This window comes from Lycorma delicatula, chromosome 3 (assembly GCF_047948215.1).
Source record: "Lycorma delicatula isolate Av1 chromosome 3, ASM4794821v1, whole genome shotgun sequence".
NCBI classification, from domain to species: domain Eukaryota; kingdom Metazoa; phylum Arthropoda; class Insecta; order Hemiptera; family Fulgoridae; genus Lycorma; species Lycorma delicatula.
In genome coordinates, this window is record NC_134457.1 from 185,951,773 (window position 1) to 185,973,530 (window position 21,758).

The 21,758-nt window shown below is 28.0% G+C and overlaps 1 protein-coding gene across 3 annotated transcripts; it reads right to left on the reverse strand.

The window, feature by feature from the left end:
• Positions 1–1,069: 1,069 nt before the first annotated feature.
• Sc2 (trans-2,3-enoyl-CoA reductase Sc2) lies at positions 1,070–21,223 on the reverse strand. Of its 3 annotated transcripts, XM_075361189.1 has the most exons (6): positions 21,019–21,223; positions 14,481–14,614; positions 8,993–9,043; positions 6,082–6,612; positions 3,390–3,582; positions 1,071–1,641 (listed from the first exon to the last, which is right to left on the reverse strand). In XM_075361189.1, exons 2-6 carry the CDS (start codon positions 14,499–14,501, stop codon positions 1,514–1,516), a joined length of 924 nt encoding a protein of 307 aa, XP_075217304.1. In that variant the 5' UTR covers positions 14,502–14,614; positions 21,019–21,223; the 3' UTR covers positions 1,071–1,513. The 3 variants fall into 3 exon arrangements, with proteins under 3 accessions (XP_075217306.1, XP_075217304.1, XP_075217305.1); XM_075361191.1 differs by lacking the exon at positions 14,481–14,614 and having other exon boundaries at positions 1,070–1,641; positions 6,082–6,634; XM_075361190.1 differs by lacking the exon at positions 14,481–14,614 and having other exon boundaries at positions 1,073–1,641; positions 21,019–21,221.
• Positions 21,224–21,758: the final 535 nt, after the last annotated feature.

The following is a 21,758-nucleotide window of genomic DNA, read 5'->3' on the forward strand; positions in this document are numbered from 1 at the left end:
GATCAAAAAAATGCTGGATAAACAATCTCTAACAGTAGATCAATCAGATTAAAATTAAATGCTTTCTCTGCTACTTTTTACAAGGGATGTACAAATGTTAAGAATGTAAGAAGCTGATTGATAACTATCAAATAGTTATTGTTATTAATAGTTATAATTAATAGTTGTTGTTATATCAGTTGATGTTATAGTTATCAAATTGTTATTGATATTGTATAAAACATTTACGCTAAATGTTTTATTTCTTATTCAGGTAACTTTACAGCATAGGTAAAACTAATTTTTAAAGGTGAAAAATTATGTGAAAATACAAAATACACATATAATATCTACCTTACAATATCTTAAGTAGTAATTTAACCACTCCTCTTAAGTAGTAATTTAACCACTGTGCAGTTGTAATCAGAATCATCATTAATGGGGTCACTGTTGTGTTCCAGTGTTCCAGAATTCACCACTAATTAATTTTCTTCCATTAATTAATTTTTCTTCCTTCTAACGCACATGCCTTCATCTTTGATACAGTCATTTAATAATTTTGATACTGATGTTTGTGCATCATTAATATGAATGTTATGTTATGATATCCTTTACAACTGTACAACTAAAACTAAATTTGGCATTTGGCACTAAATTAGGAATTTGGTTTCATAATTTGTAAAGTACACAGAACCACACAACATTTTTTAGCTCTAAAATTGGAGCAAGTCAAGTCAAATTGTCCAAATAATATATATTGAATGTATCATTTGTGTGTTCTGTACTTGTTTTTCACAAATTTATAATCTAAACTTCTTAAAGCTTTTATCTCAAACAATATATTCAATGGTGCGCATTCAGTAATATTTTTACTATTTCTGGTTTTGTGTGTTAATTTTTCTATAATATTATTGTTAATTTTGATTGATACATTTATTGGATGAGGTATACAGAGACCATAGCTTGTGTATTAGAGATTGATTATATCACAGGTTATTTAAGTTAAATGAGACATAAAATAACAGAATTTTGTTGCATGACAATCAACAAAATATTATGTAATATTATGTATATTATTATTTAATTGTTAGTTACATTTTAAAAATAAGTACGTAAGTAAACAGCAACATAAAAATACAACACAAAAAATATTTTCACGGAACTAGGAAAAATTTTATGGAAGGGTCAGTAGTACAGTATGGAAGAAGTTTTCTTAAATACAAGAACATTATTTAAATTATTTTAACAACTATAATTTAACCACAAAAAAAATTTAACCACTACTAATAATGACAAGAAATATTTAAAACATAACAAACAAAAATGGTATAAAATTGCAAAAGAATTCAAAATATCTGGAATGAGACTCACATTCAAATCAAAAAGTTCATGAGTATTTACAAAGAGAGCCCAATAAAAATTTAGTTATTTTTTTGCATCAAGTACAAAATTTAATGTACAATGATAAACCCCAACCGATACAGAATTTATACAAGAAATAAATCTGAATTTACTTAAAAACAAAAGAAGATACTCATATTAAGAAGGGCAGAATAGCTTTGCGTTGTTTAGGATAATTAGAGAATTCCTTCTTGTAGTTACGATGTTTACCTAATGCCCAAATTGTCATTTGATACATTCCAGCAAACGTAAACAAAGCCGCTGAAACAAATATAAAATAAATAAGATAATTCTAGTATCTACATTAACATACATTTCTCCACATCGTGTGGTTTTAGATTATTATTTAAACAATAAAGAACACAGTACAAAGTTTTATACTAATGCTATAAAACTAATGCCATGATTTTAGCTATTATTTATTTTTATTATTGTTATAATAAAGAGAATACTGCAATAAGAAAAAACAAGAAAAGTTAAAATAAACATAAGTAAAATAAACCAGAAATATTAGACAGTAAAGTTAAGTATATGAAAATAAACCAGATAAACCAGAAATATTGCACAGTAAGGTTAAGTAAACTATAATCAACATGTAACAAAACACCAGAAGGAAGGTCAACAACTCCTGGTAATATGTAAATTTGCAATTAATGAAATAAACTATAAACACAATCCATTTAATATGAAGATAACAATCTAAATTAACAGTCTAAATTAACTTAGAAGAATTAAACATCCTGTAAAACAAAATAACTGGAAAAATTACTTGATTAAACTAGAATTTTCATTAACTGAATATTTGATCTGTGTATAAACTTAAGATAATTGTTGAGAGGCAAGAGAGTTTGTGCTCTGATCATGCCACAGTAAAAAAATAGATCTCTGTATGACAATACTGTAATAATGACATTACTGGAAAACTTACCCTAAAAATTTGTTCCATTCATTCATTCACTCATTCACTTAGTAAGCTTTTTCTCTCACCCTCTTTTAGTAGGTATGGAATTCAAATAATATTGTAATTATAATAATGTTATAGTAATCAAATATGTTATAATTATAACATATACATGAACACAAATTAAATTTTCATTTATTTTTTAGTTTAAATTCTTCATTTACGTTTAATAACATACATTTGATAACATAACAAACATTGCAAACCATACTTATAAACCATCTAAGAAATATTAGTCACTAAAAAAAAGGAAAGCTATAGAAATAAAGGACTAAGTAGTATTTAATTAAATAAAATAATGGGTGACCAATCAACTTCCAGACGGTTTTAATTTAAATATATTCTTCTTGTAGAATACCAGGCATTTACGGTTGTCTAATGATTAAATTCTTAGTTTACACCGCAGCACAATATTAGTGGCAGCATACGCCATTCTCCTTTGCCCTGTCACCCTAAAGCAACAAATTCGACAATAGTGAGCTCGATCCTCAATCTGATGCTAACAATATTTCCTCTAATCGTAGTGTCATCGAAGACCATTTGTGGGAACTCACCAGGTTCTCCATAGTGCAGGCCTTTTCTGAATATATCAGTTAATTTTTGTTCTGGGTTGGTTTCATTGCGATTTTGTATTCTGTTACAAGAGAGTGTTCCTGAGGCACACAGATATTATATGGAATATATATTATATTCCAAGCCATTTGCCATCTCGCAAACTATGCAAAAGAGCATAAAAATGACTTCTGATGATTAGCCATAGGTCATATGTGTGTTTCAATGTAAAATTCTTTGCATGGGATCAAAAACAGGTCATAAAAAATCATAATAATGTCAGGTCAAATCCAAGGTCACCATGAGGGTATCCCACTCTAATGATAACGATTAGGTAATTTTTTTGGTGTATAGTTTATGAAAAAATCGCCGAAGATGATTTAAAATGAAACACCTATACCTATGATTCTCCCAGAAAAGAAAGTATTCCACTGCAAGGAATCGTACATCTAAATCAATAAATAGCTTTTTCATAAATTAAAAAACAGTTAATTACCTGGTAGACACTGAGTCATAACTGTAAATGAAACCCAAGAGAAGAACTCATATGTGTAATTGGGACAGGAAACAAAGTTGAAGAGAGTAGTGAATGGGTTTCCAGTTGCAACAGGAATACGACGTACTTTTGTGCCAGGAGGTCGTAAATTTCTCAATGCCATGTGTACACTAAAATTACCAAGCTCACTTATCTATAAAAAAACATGTAAATTAATAATAATAATAATTTTATATAATAATATGAACTATATTTATAATTATGTACCTATAAATGCTGCTTTGATGAGGGTTTTCCACGTTTTCCCTTGACCTTTTCAGGCAGCGGCTGGAAACATTGCTTTTCATTATTTATGGAATATCAAAACATAAAATTCTGTGAAAACTTAATAGCTATGTAACTTACAATAACATGACCTGAATAAAGAAATTTATAGATTAATAAATGTGAAAAGTTATTAAATTAATTCTTCAAACTTAATATAAACTTAAGTTTATATTACAAGTAGTAAAGACTGCAAGTTTGATGGATGAACAAATGATGCAGTTTGATGCAGCTACAGAATTAAAAATATACTTTTCTTTATACCTTATACTAAAGCTATGTAACTCATACTGTGTACATCCTTCATGAAAAAGTATTTTTTAGTATTTATGAGGTCACATCAAGTATATAACGGATTATGGATCAAGTATTATAAGGATTTTCTTCTTCATTTAATACAAGGGGGAACAAATTTTAACGGAAATTTTGCTATTCTACGCAACAAGCAATTCCGAGCTGGATTGTTGAGGGGGGTTCAGTGTGAGAAGCAGAACAAACTTGGTTAGCTGCTCTGCTCTGTTCTATCATCAGTACAGCCATGAGTGAGCAAGAAGTCCCATTGTCTGTTGCACAATGTAAAATCATAGTTTTTAACTAATGAAGGAGTTAAACCCGTGGTAATTTTAAATCTTTTAAAGGTATAGTTTGGGAATGCTACACTGTCCCAAAACCGAGTGTATATATGGGGCATATAATTTAAGGGTGGGTAAGAAAGTGTAGAAAACAAAAGAAATGATTGACACCCAAGGTCAAGTCTCTCAGCTGAGAACATCCGTGCCATTCACAAGAGCTTACCAAAGGTGATTGCCGGTTCTCATATTGCCTGTTCAAGTCAGAAGTGGGTATCAGCTCTGGGAGTGCTCAATCCATTATCACTGATCATCTTGGCTTTAGAAAAATTAGTGCTCAATGGGTTCTGAGCACGCATTTATGTTACTAATAACAAATTAATTAAATATATTAATAATTTTAATAAAATATCATATGATAATGATTCTACATTTGATAAAACAGGGAGTATACAGTCTTGTTTGTGATGACTGCGATTTTATATAGATGGGTATGACCAATCGTAAATTTTCCACACGTACTAAAGAACATATAAATAGCATAAAAATAATAAACCAGAAAACTCTAACTTTGCCAAACATAATATAGAATACGATCATACATACAATCATAGTAATTTCATGAATATCTTAGATATTTCTTACAAATATTACAATACTTGTAATTTGGAAAAATATATATATTGTAATAATAAAAATTTAATTAATGAACAAAAGTTTGTTAAAGATGATATATTATTTAAAAACATACTAAACAAATATAAAGAAGTAATAATTTAATTTAATAATTATCTCTTTGATAACATGGTTCTGTTTGATTTCATTTTAATCCACCAGAGTACATGTACTCTTATATGTTTAACTATGAGTATATGTTTACAGATTATATATATATATATATATATAATCATATATATATATATATATAGAGTATATGTTTAACTATGATTTTTTAAACTTTTGATTTTAAATATATAATTTTAACTTCTGATGATGGCTTCCCGGTAGGCCGAAAGATCTAGAGTACATATTAACGTGCAGGTAAGGTGGATTACATTAATTGTTAATTTATTCGTATTACAAGAAACAGTAGAAATGACAGACCTGTAAATAACTTTTGACAAATATTAAGATTTTCCAACTTTTCTAAAAACTATGTATGGAAAAATAGATCAAGTAAAGCAGTTAAAATACCTATGAGAAGTCATAGAATGGGATAGTCAAGAAACAGCCCTACGAAATCAGGCAAACAAAACTGTTGGCCTATCATCTAAAACAAAACGTGTATAACAATCTATAAAGGCAACATTAAGGTGATTTGTCCACAAGCCTGCATGATCCAGAAAGTTTTGAGAATGATTCTACTTTTAAAAGAAATCCAAAAGAAAGAAAGGAGATTTTGAAGTAAAATATGTGGTCCTACAAAGGATGCCTTAACCTGGCAAATGGCTGTTGAGTCATGCCAAAAAAACTTTACTATTAGTATTTATTTACTTTAGTATTAGTATAAAAATAACTTTACTATTTGTTTAAATGAAAGATAAATAAATAAAGATAAAGTAAATGTATTTAATGGGTTTTTTTTTTAACTCACATTATTATATGCTCAATTTTACTTACCAACACAACATTTAACAAGAGACCTGCAGAGGAAGTTTTAAACAAAGTTTATTTTTAAAACTATGCAGATAAGTATATCTGTTTTTGTACTTTACACTTAAAATTTTCAAGATAGGTTCACATATCAAAATTACCAGAAATATTAGATCTACAATTTAATTACAGTAATTATTACTTACAACAAAAGATGCCAATCCAATGTAGACTTGCAGAATACATGGGCTGGTATATAATGGATGATTAACATGATAAGCTACATATGCCGTAAACAACCAATAATATGAACAATTTTTGAATAAATTCATGATAGGCATTGTGCTATGAGAAAATCGATGAACAAATAACGTTTCCAATATTCTTTTTGCATAATGGAATGTATAACAACCAGCAGCTAAATGTACAACATGTTGTGTGGGAAGAGCACCTGATGTATTACCATAAAATATCCATGGCCGCTGGTAAAACCATAAATAAATAAATAAAGGTCCAGCATACTCGGCAAGGAATACAGTAATCCATCCTATTTGTGGTCCAAGATCTTTAACATATAATTTACCACCATTTTTAATACTAATGCTTGATAACGTATCACTATCTTTCAACGTTTTTCCTTTTGGTTCTAATCTAATTGACTGTCTGTCAGGATATAATTTTTTATTCAGTTTTTGTACTCCTTTTTTGACATCACTGATTGTACTACTGCTTGATAACTGAAACATAAAAATCACACACCTATATAACAAAATGATGGACTGTATAACTTTCTGTAACTATTCAAGTAACCTAAATAGAAATATGTGTTTCTTAACAACGATTAAATTTCTAATGGTTGGTTAAATTCAATATATAAACAAAAAATAAACCTAGCATAAAAAAGTCTATTGTTTCTTAGTATGGAAAGATAAGAATAATAGAAATCATTACATTGTGAAAATACAAGGGAAAAATGTAAGATTTTGAAAAATAGTAGATATAGTATGTACCAAAAATTAATTTTTTTTTCACTTGATTTTATGTACAACAGCCTTTCTGTGAACAGCAAACATTTTGCACTAAACTCATTAAGCTCTACAATGCAATTAAATAAATAAAGAGAAAATTAAAATAAACTACAAAATGATCAATTGTAACTAATTATTATGAAAGGTTTGGCCAGTGCCAATGTAAGCACTATTTCAACGAACTCATCAATGACTAATGAAAGTTGAGTAAGTAATTTCATTCAAAATTCTGTAATTATTACATTTTTGAAGTATCGCAACATCTCTTTCTAATATTAACTCGCAGCAATAGACGTAGCTAATATTAACTCGCAACTCTTCAACTAGACGTAGTGATCACCAAATTACCAATGTCTATTCAAAACTGATTATTATTCTGACAGAAATATTTAAATACAACGCTATAAATAAAATTTTAAACAACTTCTACTACACACAGGAGTACTTTTATATGCATTATAAAAAAAAGCTTAAAACACAGAAAATATTTAAATAAGTTAAAATAAATTCCCCTTAGGTTCTATAAAATTAGAAATCTGGTAACAAAACAAAATTGCTGATTTCATGAACAACAAATATTTTATTTAATTTAAAATAATGGGAAAAAGGCAAACTTTAAACAATATTTAAACAAAAGTTTAAATTTTATAAGTATAGCTATTAATATTATGTAAAATATATAAAGCCAACAAAAATAATAAATGTAATAACGATCTACCCATCCATGTCTTTGGAATTTCATGAATTTATCATCAGTTACTAAAGTAGATATTAAACTTTTAAGTAATACATTACCATTGTCAAATGTAAAATAGAGGGATTAAAAGTTAAAAAATTTTAATGAAATATTATCAAGTGTACAAATTATATGAATCATGCAGCCCAAAATTTATCTGGTGCTTTATTAACATATCTTTTTAATATAAATATATATATATATATATATATATATATATATATAAAAAAAACAAAAACATTCTGTTCAAAATAACAGATGCTGCACGTTGCAGGTTAAATATGTTACTATGTTACTAGTTACAATCAGGCTCATTTGCAAATGCCACTATCTGTGTTAGTATGTTTGGTGGAGTAAATGTGTGCTTTTATTTTCAATTCCTGACATCTGGAATAGTTTTATTTATAATATAAACTTGAGTAATACTAGAAAGCACTATGAGCTAAATAAAACAAAAGAAAAATCTGCCTCTGGTTCGATTTTTACAAAGTAAAGCCTGAAGGCAATGTGTTAACAAACGGGAACCAAGGAATTCAGTTGTCTGACAGGGAAAGCAGTTTCACTTCTTAGAGACCAAGTTTTTCTGCGTCTTGGACACATTATTAACACAATGTTTTGAATGTGGCAATATTTAAAATCTGTTTTAGTTAGCAGGCTTGGCGATTAGAAACAGCAACACCCTTTTCTGTACTTTAAGTTTTTTTCTAGTAATTAAAGAAAAAACATACTGAAAAAAAAATTATTTCAATATTGCACTTAAATCTTTAGAAACTGAACAAGTATAAGTTAAGAATGCAAGCTGAGAGGACAAGGAGGATTCATCAAGGAATTTGAATCACCTGAACTCTGTTACCATTGAGTATTTACTGGCTCCTGAAAGCAGGAGGTAATTGAAAAAAAACCATAAGTAATAATTGATCCATCAAGAGTCACTATTATCATTGAACAAAAGTAACACTTCAGTTTCTGGTACCAGGACAATACTTTTATTCAAGCTTTCAATTTATACTTCATTGTAGGTAAAGTTGAAAACTGAAGCAAAGTATCACATAATATATGATCCAAATTTATTTTTTCAAAGGCTTATTCAATTTCTTCTTTTAGGTCAAACATAAATAATTATAAAGAGAATCATAAAAACTTAAACCAAAACTCATAAAATACAATTTTTCATTAAAAAAAATATATAAAAACAGAAAACTATTTTAAATTAACACAGATTAATTCAATGTGTCTAAATAATAAACGCTATACAGAAATAAGAGAAATTTTACAATTTTGAAATAGTAGAAAACAGTTAATATGAACATCATAATGTTAACTAATGCAATAAAAGTATCTCAAAATACTCACACTGTCTAATGTGCCAACTGATTTATTACCAGATGTGCTCAGTATCTGAACCTATAATAAGAAAAAAAAATGTGTAATGAACTTCACTGTAATAACATAAAATATTAAGTACAAAAAAAAAACAGTTTTAATTTAGTAATAAATAATATAGTTCTTGCAAGAGAATATTACACGTCCACAGTCTCAGGTAATCTCTATATTCAATTTTGATATATAAATGCAATTATTAAAAAGTAGAATAAAATGTGTATATACGAATATATAAAATAATGTGTATATAATATTATTATACTTATATATATTTTTTTTTTGTTTTCTTTCCTGTTTAGCCTCCAGGAATCACCATCAGGTATTACTTCAGAGGATGAATGAGGATGATATGTATGACTGTAAGTGAAGTGTAGTCTTGTACAGTCTCAGGTTGACTATTTCTGAGATGTATGTATGGTTAATTGAAACCCAACCACCAAAGAAGACCGGTATCCACAATCTAGTACTCAGATCCATATAAAAGTAACTGCCTTTACTAGGACTTGAACAATGGACTTGAACAAGTTCAAAATCAGCTGATTTGCGAAGACATGTTCACCACTAGACCAACCCACCGGGTTGGTCTAGTGGTGAACATGATTCATTCCATAATGTTATTATTGGAACTATCATTCCATAATGTTACATTATGGAATAATGTAACATTATTCCATATATGTTACACTATATATGGAATAATTTTAATTTTTAATGTATAATTTTAAAGTTTTTAATTTTTGATCAACTGACGAGGGAAGATCCTTGAAAGCGCTTTTGACGTACAAATGAAGAAGTAATAATAAGATTAGAAATATTATTAGATTCTGTAGTGTGTATGTAATAATAATAATAAAATGTGTATACATGAAAATACAAGGTTTGTAAAAAAAGTAATGAGACTAGTTTTTTTTGGCAGCCAAAGTGGCAACACTGCAAAAGTTACTAGTAAACATATGGTTATATGAATAGCTGATTTATGTTGGGTATTAATATTTTTAGGCTATTGTTGCCACATAAGGCATAAACAAACTTTTCATGAAACAAGTATTTGTTGTGCATTACAGAAATGAGCGATACTATTTATGAGCAACGTTGTGCAATCAAGTTTTGTTAAACTCTGTGAGAATGCTACAGAAACCTTTTCAAAATTGAAAAGGGCATATGGAGATGATGCTCTGTCATGAGCCCAAGTTTTTATTATATCGCAAGAGGTCTGAGTAAAAAAGATAAGGTAGAAAATGTAGAAGAAGAATGGGAGAATGTTAAAAAGGAAATTATTAAATCAGCAGAAGCGAACTTAGGCGGAACAAAGAGAACTGGTAGAAAACCTTGGGTTTCAGACGATATATTGCAGCTGATGGATGAACGTAGAAAATATAAGAATGCTAGTGATGAAGAAAGTAAAAGGAACTACCGACAATTAAGAAATGCTATAAACAGGAAGTGCAAACTAGCGAAAGAAGAGTGGATTAAAGAAAAGTGTTCAGAAGTGGAAAGAGAAATGAACATTGGTAAAATAGACGGAGCATACAGGAAAGTTAAGGAAAATTTTGGGGTACATAAATTAAAATCTGATAATGTGTTAAACAAAGATGGTACACCAATATGTAATACGAAAGGTGAAGTCGATAGATTGGTGGAATATATTGAAGAGTTATACGGAGGAAATGAATTAGAAAATGGTGTTATAGAGGAAGAAGAGGAAGCTGAGAAGGATGAAATGGGAGAAACAATACTGAGATCTGAATTTAAGAGAGCATTAAAAGATTTAAATGGCAGAAAAGCTCCTGGAATAGACGGAATACCTGTACAATTACTGCGCAGTGCAGATGAGGAAGCGATTGATAGATTATACAAGCTGGTGTGTAATATTTATGAAAAAGGGGAAGTTCCGTCAGACTTCAAAAAAAGTGTTATAGTCATGATACCAAAGAAAGCAGGGGCAGATAAATGTGAAGAATACAGAACAATTAGTTTAACTAGTCATGCATCAGAAATCTTAACTGGAATTCTATACAGAAGAATTGAGCGTAGAGTGGAAGAAGTGTTAGGAGAAGACCAATTTGGTTTCAGGAAAAGTATAGGGACAAGGGAAGCAATTTTAGGCCTCAGATTAATAGTAGAAGAAAGATTAAAGAAAAACAAGCCAACATACTTGGCGTTTATAGACCTAGAAAAGGCATTCGATATCGTAGACTGGAATAAAATGTTCAGAATTTTAAAAAAATTAGGGTTCAAATACAGAGATAGAAGAACAATTGCTAACATGTACAGGAACCAAACAGCAACAGTAATAATCGAAGAACATAAGAAAGAAGCCGTAATAAGAAAGGGAGTCCGACAACGATGTTCCCTATCCCCGTTACTTTTTAATCTTTATATGGAACTAGCAGTTAATGATGTTAAAGAACAATTTAGATTGGGAGTAACAGTACAAGGTGAAAAGATAAAGATGCTACGATTTGCTGATGATATAGTAATTCTAGCCGAGAGTAAAAAGGATTTAGAAGAAACAATGAATGGCATAGATGAAGTCCTACGCAAGAACTATCACATTAAAATAAACAAATACAAAACAAAAGTAATGAAATGTAGTAGAAATAACAAAGATGGACCAATGAATGTGAAAATAGGAGGAGAAAAGATTATGGAGGTAGAAGAATTTTGTTATTTGGGAAGTAGAATTACTAAAGACGGACGAAGCAGGAACGATATAAAATGCCGAATAGCACAAGCGAAACGAGCCTTTAGTCAAAAATATAATTTTTTAACATCAAAAATTAATTTAAATGTCAGGAAAAATTTTTGAAAGTATATGTTTGGAGTGTCGCTTTATATGGAAGTGAAGCTTGGACAATCGGAGTATCTGAGACGAAAAGATTAGAAGCTTTTGAAATGTGGTGCTATAGGAGAATGTTAAAAATCAGATGGGTGGATAAAGTGACAAATGAAGAGGTGTTGCGGCAAATAGATGAAGAAAGAAGCATTTTGAAAAATATAGTTAAAAGAAGAGACAGACTTATAGGCCACATACTAAGGCATCCTGGAATAGTCGCCTTAATATTGGAAGGACAGGTAGAAGGAAAAAATTGTGTAGGCAGGCCACGTTTGGAATATGTAAAACAAACTGTAAGGGATGTAGGATGTAGAGGGTATACTGAAATGAAACGAGATAGCACTAGATAGGGAATCTTGGAGAGCTGCATCAAACCAGTCAAATGACTGAAGACAAAAAAAATTGGTTCTATACCTCTACCTCCTCCGTTTATCCTCCAAAATGTATCAATTATATTGTTGTTGAGAACAAATAATATTAAAATCATGCATAATTCAAATTAAAATTGAATTATAATAATGCATACATTAGAAACTTAAATTTAAAAATAGATTACATATTAGACCTACTTATTAAAAAAAAGTAAATTTTTTGTGAAAATATAAATTTATACTATCGTAATATTTATGACATCTAATTTAATTTACCAAAAACCTGTTCAAAACAATAGTTCTAAATCAATCCAATCCAAAAACATATTATCATATTGCACAATAAATTATTCAGTTTATTTAAATTTTATTTAAATAAACTGAATAATGTTCAGCATAACTATGCCCATTCATCATAATGTAAATATAACAACAACAAAAATCATGCTAGGATGATACAAGGATCAACAGGTATATTTCAAGTGGTGCATTTTATTCAATTAGGTACTGTACTTTGTGGTTCATTAATGACTGTTATTGGTAATTAGGAACATAATATATTTAATGTATACTTGCCATGAAGCTAAGAAAAGCAGATCAGATAGCTTTCCCATATTAGGAGCATCTTTATTTAAATTTATATAATTTCCACAATTAAGAAAATTGGAAAACAACAAGAATGTAACACATTCCTTAAAAAACATAAAATATATAACAATAACAGTAAATCAAATTAGGCTATGTTATTAATTTTCCTTAAGAAAATTATATTTTCCACACAAAAAAATTAGCTCTAGAATGTTTCAAACAAAAAACATACATTTACTTAAACTTAAAGTTATAAATATGTAAATAGAACTTTTTATAAGTTTTAAACTCAAACAAACTAAATTAATTAAATTTTAGGCTAAGTTAAGTTATCAATAAAGTTAAGAAAAATAACATACTTATGAAAAAAGGTACAATACATGAAAAGATCATAAAACTAATACTACAAAAAATGTATGCATAATAGTTAAAGCAAGCTGTATATCAGCAATTTATATATTGTTAATATTTTTTAATACTTCATTAATATTTATAATCTGTTATATTTATGAATATGAAATAGGAAATGTTCTCACCACTGTACAACTTTCAACAATTAAGCTTAACTAGCTAATCAGTTATTAAAAATTTTCTCACTAAGTTTTTATTAATAAGATGAATTACTGCTGTTTAAAAACTTAACACCAACTGACAAGAATGTGCAATTTTTACTCATACACAGATAAAGAACAAATCCACTTTTAAATTTAACAAATTAGTAAAACTTAATAGTAGAGAATGAATGTGTTTAGATTAACTGTATCACAGAAGATTTAATCACAGATCATACAAGATAAAAATTTGTCTACTAAGATGCAGTAGAAATTCCCTGGAGATATAATTGCTATCAAAAAATCTGCTGCTACACTTAGATATTACCACACTAAAAGTATCTCATAAATTTCCTAGCAATGAAGAAAGCTTGTTAAGTCTCCCATTAATCTGTAATTTTTGTAATTGCCAAATCTTTAGAGAAAACTAAAGAAAAAAGTTCTTTTAAACATTTAATTAATATTTTCAGTATATTTTTTAATTAGATGTACGTAATTAGAGTCCTAAGGAAATTAATTAACAAAAATTACTCAGCAAAGGGAAGTTTGTTTTACAATACTGCTTCCAGGTGTTTTATTAACTGATTGACAATGCACCCAATTTCAGAGGGTTTTCAGGGTATGTGAATTGTTTATAGAAGTTAACTTTGCAAAGATTAGTTAATAAATTTGAAGAATTAGTCGAATTTAACTTCTAATAAAATTATGTTTGCTAAGTGTTACTAATCATACTTAGTAAACACCCTGAAGTTACTGAAACTAATTAAATAAAATGCAAAGTAAGCTTGGATAGAGTTTAAAAAACTTAAACATTTAATACAGGAAAAATTTCACCCTAACAAATGACCAAACAAAGAAAACTAGGATTTTTTCTGTTCAAGGACAACATTTTTAAAACTGCAATGTAATCCCCACTATGACAGTTGCTCTCAGCAATCACACTGGAACAATCATGTTTTCTACTTGTTTAACTAACTATGTAAAACAGTATTTTTACTAAGACTGTATTATGTTTTACTTCTTCAGTGTTTATTTATTGTTTATTAATATTTATCATAATTGCATTAACAACAACAAAATTACAAATTTCATTTAACCTAATTTACTGATACCTTAATTTCCATATATTCCATTACACCATTCGTTCTCAAAATGGGTGATAATGCCCCTTCTGGAAATCTTCAGGGAGGGTGGTAGAAGGCCAACAAAAAATTGAGGGCGTTCAGGCAGTCTAGGAAGGCGATAGCTGATTAAAAAAAGGCAAAAATTATGTTTTCCTGATATTTCAAACTAAAATTAAATACTTACTACACTAATACAAAAAATTAAAGGGATGGCTATATTTTACGATAAAAAATGATTGTATTCAAACTAGTTTAACTTTGCTACCAAGAGGCTTAGAGATGAATGAAAAAAAAATTAAAACTTGAATACTCTACTTTTTGACAATATTCTTAAATTTCAAAAATTATCAAATTAAAAAAAAATTCAGCGAGAAGAAAAAATTTTAAAAATTTGAAAGTTTTTCTTCATGTTTGATCAAACACATGGGAGAATTAAAAATTTTCCAGTAAACTGCATTAAAACCATTTAAAAGCTTAAGAAGTTAGCTTTAATTTGTTTTTTTGTGCATCTCTATGATGTTTATGAACCAAAATATTCCACTTTAAAGAGAAAAGGCCACTTTTATCTTTAATGCTGTATATCTTCCGATCTAAGCAACGTATTGATACAAATAAATATGGAAATTAAAGGATTTTTTTAAATGCTGTTTTTAAGAGCACATCTTAAAAACTGTAATTGCAATTATTATTTTTAATAGATGGTTAAGTTTAAAAATTTTGGGTGGCGCTAGAAAATGTTTAATTCTCAATGTGGGCGGTGGACGAAAAAGTATGAGAATCAGTGAGTGCATTACACCATAGTTAAAAATTATAAATTCTTATAAAACATTTATTTCATAAATACCTCCATTTACATTAATTTACACATTGTTCTTAGTTTTATTAGATGCTAATTTAAAACCTCCAAGTATTGGAACTATTATTTTATTAAATGTGATAATATGAATCAAATCTATTATTCTAGATTATCTAATTTACTAAATCGGTGCATGTGCACATGTGTGTATGTGTCTGTCTTTTTTATAATTGAGATAACTGGATGGGGTTTCCAGCACTCTCCCTTGTACCAAGTAGCTACTTCAATGAACGTTTATTTCACTCTTTTTGACTTTTTGGCAGCGGGAAGGCAACACAAAAATTTTAAATGGAACCCAATGGTCATTTGATAAATCATTTTACAGAGCTCAATGAGACAAGAAAATTATACAATTAAAATTAAATTCTCACTCATACAAAATGGCAGCCAACAATGTGTTTGTGTTAAATAAATTAATTTTGTATGTACAATTTTATGAACTTCATGTTTGTGTTTGTTTCAGATAAAACAAACATAAAGTTCATAAAATTATATATGCACATACAAACAAATTTGGTAAATTATTTTTTTATTAAATTGATTATTTTGTATTATTTATTTTTTAATTTATTTAATTATGAATTTATTATTTTTTTTTTTTTATTAAATTTATTAATTTAATTTTTTATTTATTTAAGGTATCCAGATTCTCTCTTCAGAGAATTCTCATTAAGAGAGGGTACTCAGTAAGCCCCAATTTTGGGTATTCAATCTTCAGAATAATCTTAAATGAGACATATGGTCATGTGATTGTTTATTTTTAAGGTATTTGCGAGACAAGTAAAAGGTATCAAAAAAATTTTAATTCTGACTAATTAAACCAAAATGGTGAACACAAATGTCATTAGGTTAATTAAAAAATGAAAGAGTTTGCTAAGGGTTTGTCAGTTTTTAGCAACAGGAACTCTCTCATTCATCAAAACTGAAACTACTAAATTTTTTAAGCAGTCATGTCCATCCTGTAGTAATATTAAAGTTAGCTTCTGACTTTAAGCTAGTCTATTGATAAATTTCCAAAATACAACTTTGTAAAAAAAAAATTAATGGACGAAGTGTACCTTAAATATACTTTCTTAAATTGCTAATATATTACCTATCTTTGAGATTTTTTTGTAGTTATTATCTTAGCATTCAGTTTGTATTATCAAAAATTAAAAAAAGGCTGTTTTCAAATAAATAATTAAAAAATTATTTTACATATATCTTACAGATTTGGCAATTTTACTTAAATTAATTTTGCATCTACATAAGTTATACACAAATACTCAATTTTCTGTACAATATTTTTTCAGAATACAGTAGTTTTCTTGAAGGTGATGTTCTCTAAAAGATCTTTTTAGAACTGTAAAATATAAAAAATGGTATTTCTCTAAAAGGCAATAAATTGATATTGAATGAGCAAAGTAAATTTTTTTCTCATTCACAAATCTAGTTTTGCTTACAAGGTCACCCACACAGCATTCTGAAGAACATAATGACAGAATATGTGTATGCTCAAGGTTTTCAAAAAATCACTAGACAAGATTACAACACAACAAAAGTTAGTTAATATTACACAGCATGTAGTTATTTAAAGAAGGTTTTCAGAAAATAATAAAAATTATTTATATTGATTTATGTATTTCTTTGAAAATTCAAATAATTCATTAACATACTGACCAATTTGCTAATAAAATTTAGTAATAAATGAAATACAAACCACCAAAACAAAGTAAATAATTGAACTTAGCATAATAATGCCAAGCATCAATTTACATGGGATCCCACAACTTCAGTTATCAAATTCTACAATAATATTAAAAAATAATAAACATATATTCTAAGATATTTATTAAAGCATATTTTTAAAAAAGTATGTTTTAATATAATTATAAATTTTAATAACAACTGAAGTTGCAGGATCCTGCAATAATCGATTCTTGGATTCATATGGTCAAATTTAACTTACCTATTTACTGTGTTCTGGCAGTTTATATTTCATTTAATATTAAATAATTATATATATGTATTTAAACTAAAGAGTACATAAAATGAATTTCACACATCTGAATTTTTTAGTTACAGATCTCATTAGTTATTTAAATTAACTCAGATTTATGTATTGTTGATAAATTTTTCCTGATGAAAATCTTTAAACAAAAAACAAAACTAATACTGCCCATGAAGAATATATTAATAAAAGGCCACTCATTATGCTTAAGTTTCATCTCAAATTGATGTGAGCAAATGTAATTAACTCGAGTAACTTACTTTTACTAACTTATCTCTATCACTTATTTATATCACTTGATTTCCATTTTCCATTAAGCAATACTATCTCTGATTTTTACAATTCTACTCATAGCTTTAGCTAGATTTTCATTAATTATACAAAACAGTTATCCAATCCATTTATTTGACAGATGAATTTATCTTCTCTACAAATAAAAATTAATGTTTGTCTGTCCTGTTTGCACTCCTATACCATTTATCCAATTGCGATGAAACTTTGGTGAGTTGTTGTGTGCACACCCAAAGGTTCTGAATTAGTTTGGACTCAGTAGGTGGTGCAGATATTTTGAAAAATTATTTATGGTTCGATTTCGCTCATATTAATATTTCTTACATGGAAAGAAATACCTACAAAAAAATGGATCTTCTAGTTGGCACTGGGGTTGAGATATTTAGAAAAATTGTATTTATGGACCAATTTGGCTCATATTCAAAATATGTACTAGTTACATGAAAATAAAATTTTTTGCAAAATCTATACCCACTGGGTGCCACCAGCGCTGAGATATTTATGAAACAAACATACAGACTTCTTCTTCTATATAATAATAAAAGGCAATGTTGGTATATGTGTCTGCTATAAACTAAAAAACTCAGGACCAATTTATGTGCGGGTTTTTTCAAAATGGTCTGCATCATCCAGGGAAGGTTTAAAGCTATTGAATCCTTCATCTGACCAGTAGAAAGAAAATTAGGGGTATTTTGAACAGACTACTGTGTTTAGAGAGTAGTTTGAATTAAATCCAATAGGTAGTGCTCTTTTGACAATTGGATTTATTTACATTCTGATTTTTACAAAGTGAAAGAACTTTATACATATAAGTAATTTAACTACAAATTCCCTGTAGGGTAGAAGTTAATTGATATTTATAATAAAGATAGAAATAAATAATTATACTTCTTGGAGTACACATCTTTCAAAAGATGAGGGGGTTTATTATTGGTGAGAAAGTAAGAAACTTTTATATAGTCATATCTATCACTGAATGATATTCATGTCACCTTGTTAGTTCATGTGCATTTTAATAACAGTTCACATTTCCAGCTAATTTTGTGTTATCACAAAAAATAAAATAAAATCTAAATGCAGCCGATGTAGTGCAATTTTTTTTTACTTTGCATTTTAGATTAACTGAAAACTGCATTAATAAGGTCTGAATTAATGAGGGTAGGTTATGTAGTACTACAAAATTTGTAAATTACTAAAATCATAAAAAATGCAGTATTTTGAAGGTTTTTTCAAACCAATAAAGAAATAAAAAAACATACTATTATTATGTTAAAACCTATTATTCTATTAATTTACAACTTGGTATTTGTATTTGAAATATTTTTTTACACATTCAATGTTATATAGAAATCTATGCAATTTAAGACGCAGAATAAAAGTTACAGTGGAGTTAAGTCAGTAATTCTGTCTAACATTGACTATATTTAACAATCATACTTGTTTGGAGTATATTTTCATATGAATCTTAATTTAATGACTCTTTTAATGGTAACTGCTTCATGCTGTGCTTCTAGAATCATTTTCTTATTTTATCATCACCAATAGCGATATAATATTTATATAATTAATGTTTTAATGTTTTTAGAAAGTAAGATATTAAATGCTATTATTTTTCAATAGTAACAAATAGTTATTTTTACAGGTAGATTTCAATTAACTAGCCTAAATTTATGTGGGAAATCTGCTCTAGATAGTAAGTTTAACAGTAAAAAAATTGGTTTTATTAAAGAAATAATATTCTTTATACCATTTGTCTCATTCTTTCTAATAGCTGCGAAAAATGAACAGCTCTAGTTGAGATTAATTTATTAACTTTTTCTGGCATTAATGATGTTACTATTGTCAGTTCCTTTCCTTCACAGAGTGAATATGTCACTTGTAGAATTGAACGTACATTGTACTGGTGCATAATATATTTGATGCAGCAAATATGGCATTGTGAACCACTTTACCTTCCCTAATAGACCTTGCATCTGATAATCGTTATTCTTGAGAATGACTATTGCTATTTTTCAATGGTGGGATTTTTATCTAGTGTTCATTAATAATTCTTATGATGTACCTATCATACATACATTTTATGTGCAAAGGAAGTATTTTTCTTTTGAACATTAAATGTGGAGTATGAGTGACAATAATATAATTCTACTATGTAATTGAAACCATCTAATTGAAATAATTCAGATTATAGATAACAATTAATGTGATTTGTATCATATTTTGTAATACAATAGTCCCAATAGTTCAAAAGGGATTTAAGTTACATCCTAATGAAACAAAGGATAATAGTCTTGTAAGAATTAATGTTAATGTGAGCATTAAACAAATAAATATAATTTGTAACTTGTTACTTTTATAAAAATAAATAAAAAAGGAATTAATAAATTATAAAATGAATCCTTCCCTCTCATCATTTTAATTCTCATAATCATTAAATCTATAAGATATTTTAATTATTCTTACATTTTTGAAATTTAAAATGTTTTAAAGAATTTTGGAACTTTATTGGGGCAAAAATAATAACTTCATATAGAAAAACGATTGTCTATGCCAATTTCTATATTAGCACTCTTACATTCTTATTTACGAGGGCTAAATTCTTGTTTTCCTAAGTAATTCATCTTATTGATAAAAACTTTATGAATAACGTTTTAATCATCAACTAGTTAGCATAACATTTCCTACTCATATTCATAAGTATAGCAGATTATAAATATTAATGAAGGGTTAACACAATATTACAATGTATAAACTGCTGTCATTCAAATTGCTTTGTCTATTATGCATACATTTTTTGTAATATTAGTTTTATAATTTGAATTACTTAACTCTGCCTAGAATTTAATTATATTTATTTTATTTGAAATTTAAAGATACTTCGGTTTTAAAATATTTTAGTTCTGTTACGATTAATTTCACCTGTTAATAATTGTAATCAAATTAAGATTTTTAACATTTATAATATCAAATTGAACAATTCATTAGGGGGTGATTTTTCTCCTATCATAAGTTTTTGATTAATTTTTGAAGCTGAATGATATGGCACGTACAAGATTTAAAAAACAACTTAACATGATTACAATTTAACAGAAGAAAAAATAAATAAATCTGACAGAATTACAAGCTAGAGATATGATCCTAACCTAAATAAGTCATAAAACTGCTGTATCCCACACATTTACAAACAAGATATGTTCTTGGAGTAATATTTCGAGAATAGTATGAATAAAAAGAATTTAGTGGATTAATTTTTTTCTCGTACACCGGTATCTGTATCATAAGTTAATTTAGTGAAAATGTTTGGTTAAAAAATACTCTCTTTCTTTAAAAACACCGTGACAACACAATAATACATAAACACACAATCTAAATTTACAAAGCATAATTACCTCCATTCCTAGTTGATACCGCCACTAACTACAAACAAAACGACCTCTCAAGAATGACTGAGCTCTTTACGTACAGGAAAGGAACCGGTTACTTAAAATACTGAAACGACCAAGTTAAACAACCTGCTACACAAATATCTTAGCACTGCAGGTTTTTGCTCAATACTGATATACGAAATCCTAACCAATAACAAGTGACTTTCACAATCATAAAGTAACAACTGTACGACATCTGGTATCTCTTAAATATGCAAATTAACGTCTACTAAACACAATTGTAAGTTATTTTAACAGATAAGATAAAAATAAATTATTTTTAAATAATGCCTACACTGGCTTCTCTACGACACCTTTATTTCAAAGTTTTGTTTTTTATTTATCCTCAGATAATTTCAAACACTTTCTTCCATTCGTCAAGAATTTTAATTTTATCTTTATCCATTTCTTTAATGATTTACCAAAGAGAAATGTTAAAGAAAATAATTTGATGTACTTACTGGCAACACTGTTTAAGAACTCACTTCGAAAATGATCGTCTTTCTTTTTTGTCTTTTTCCTGTTCAGCCTCCGCGAATTACCGTGCAGGTATTACTTCAGAGGATGATATGTGTGAGGGTAATGAAGTGTAGTCTTGTACAGTCTCAGTTCGACCATTCGTGTGATGAGATGTGTGGTTAATTGAAACCCAAACACCAAAGAACACCGTTATCCACGATCTAGTATTCAAATCCCTATAAAAG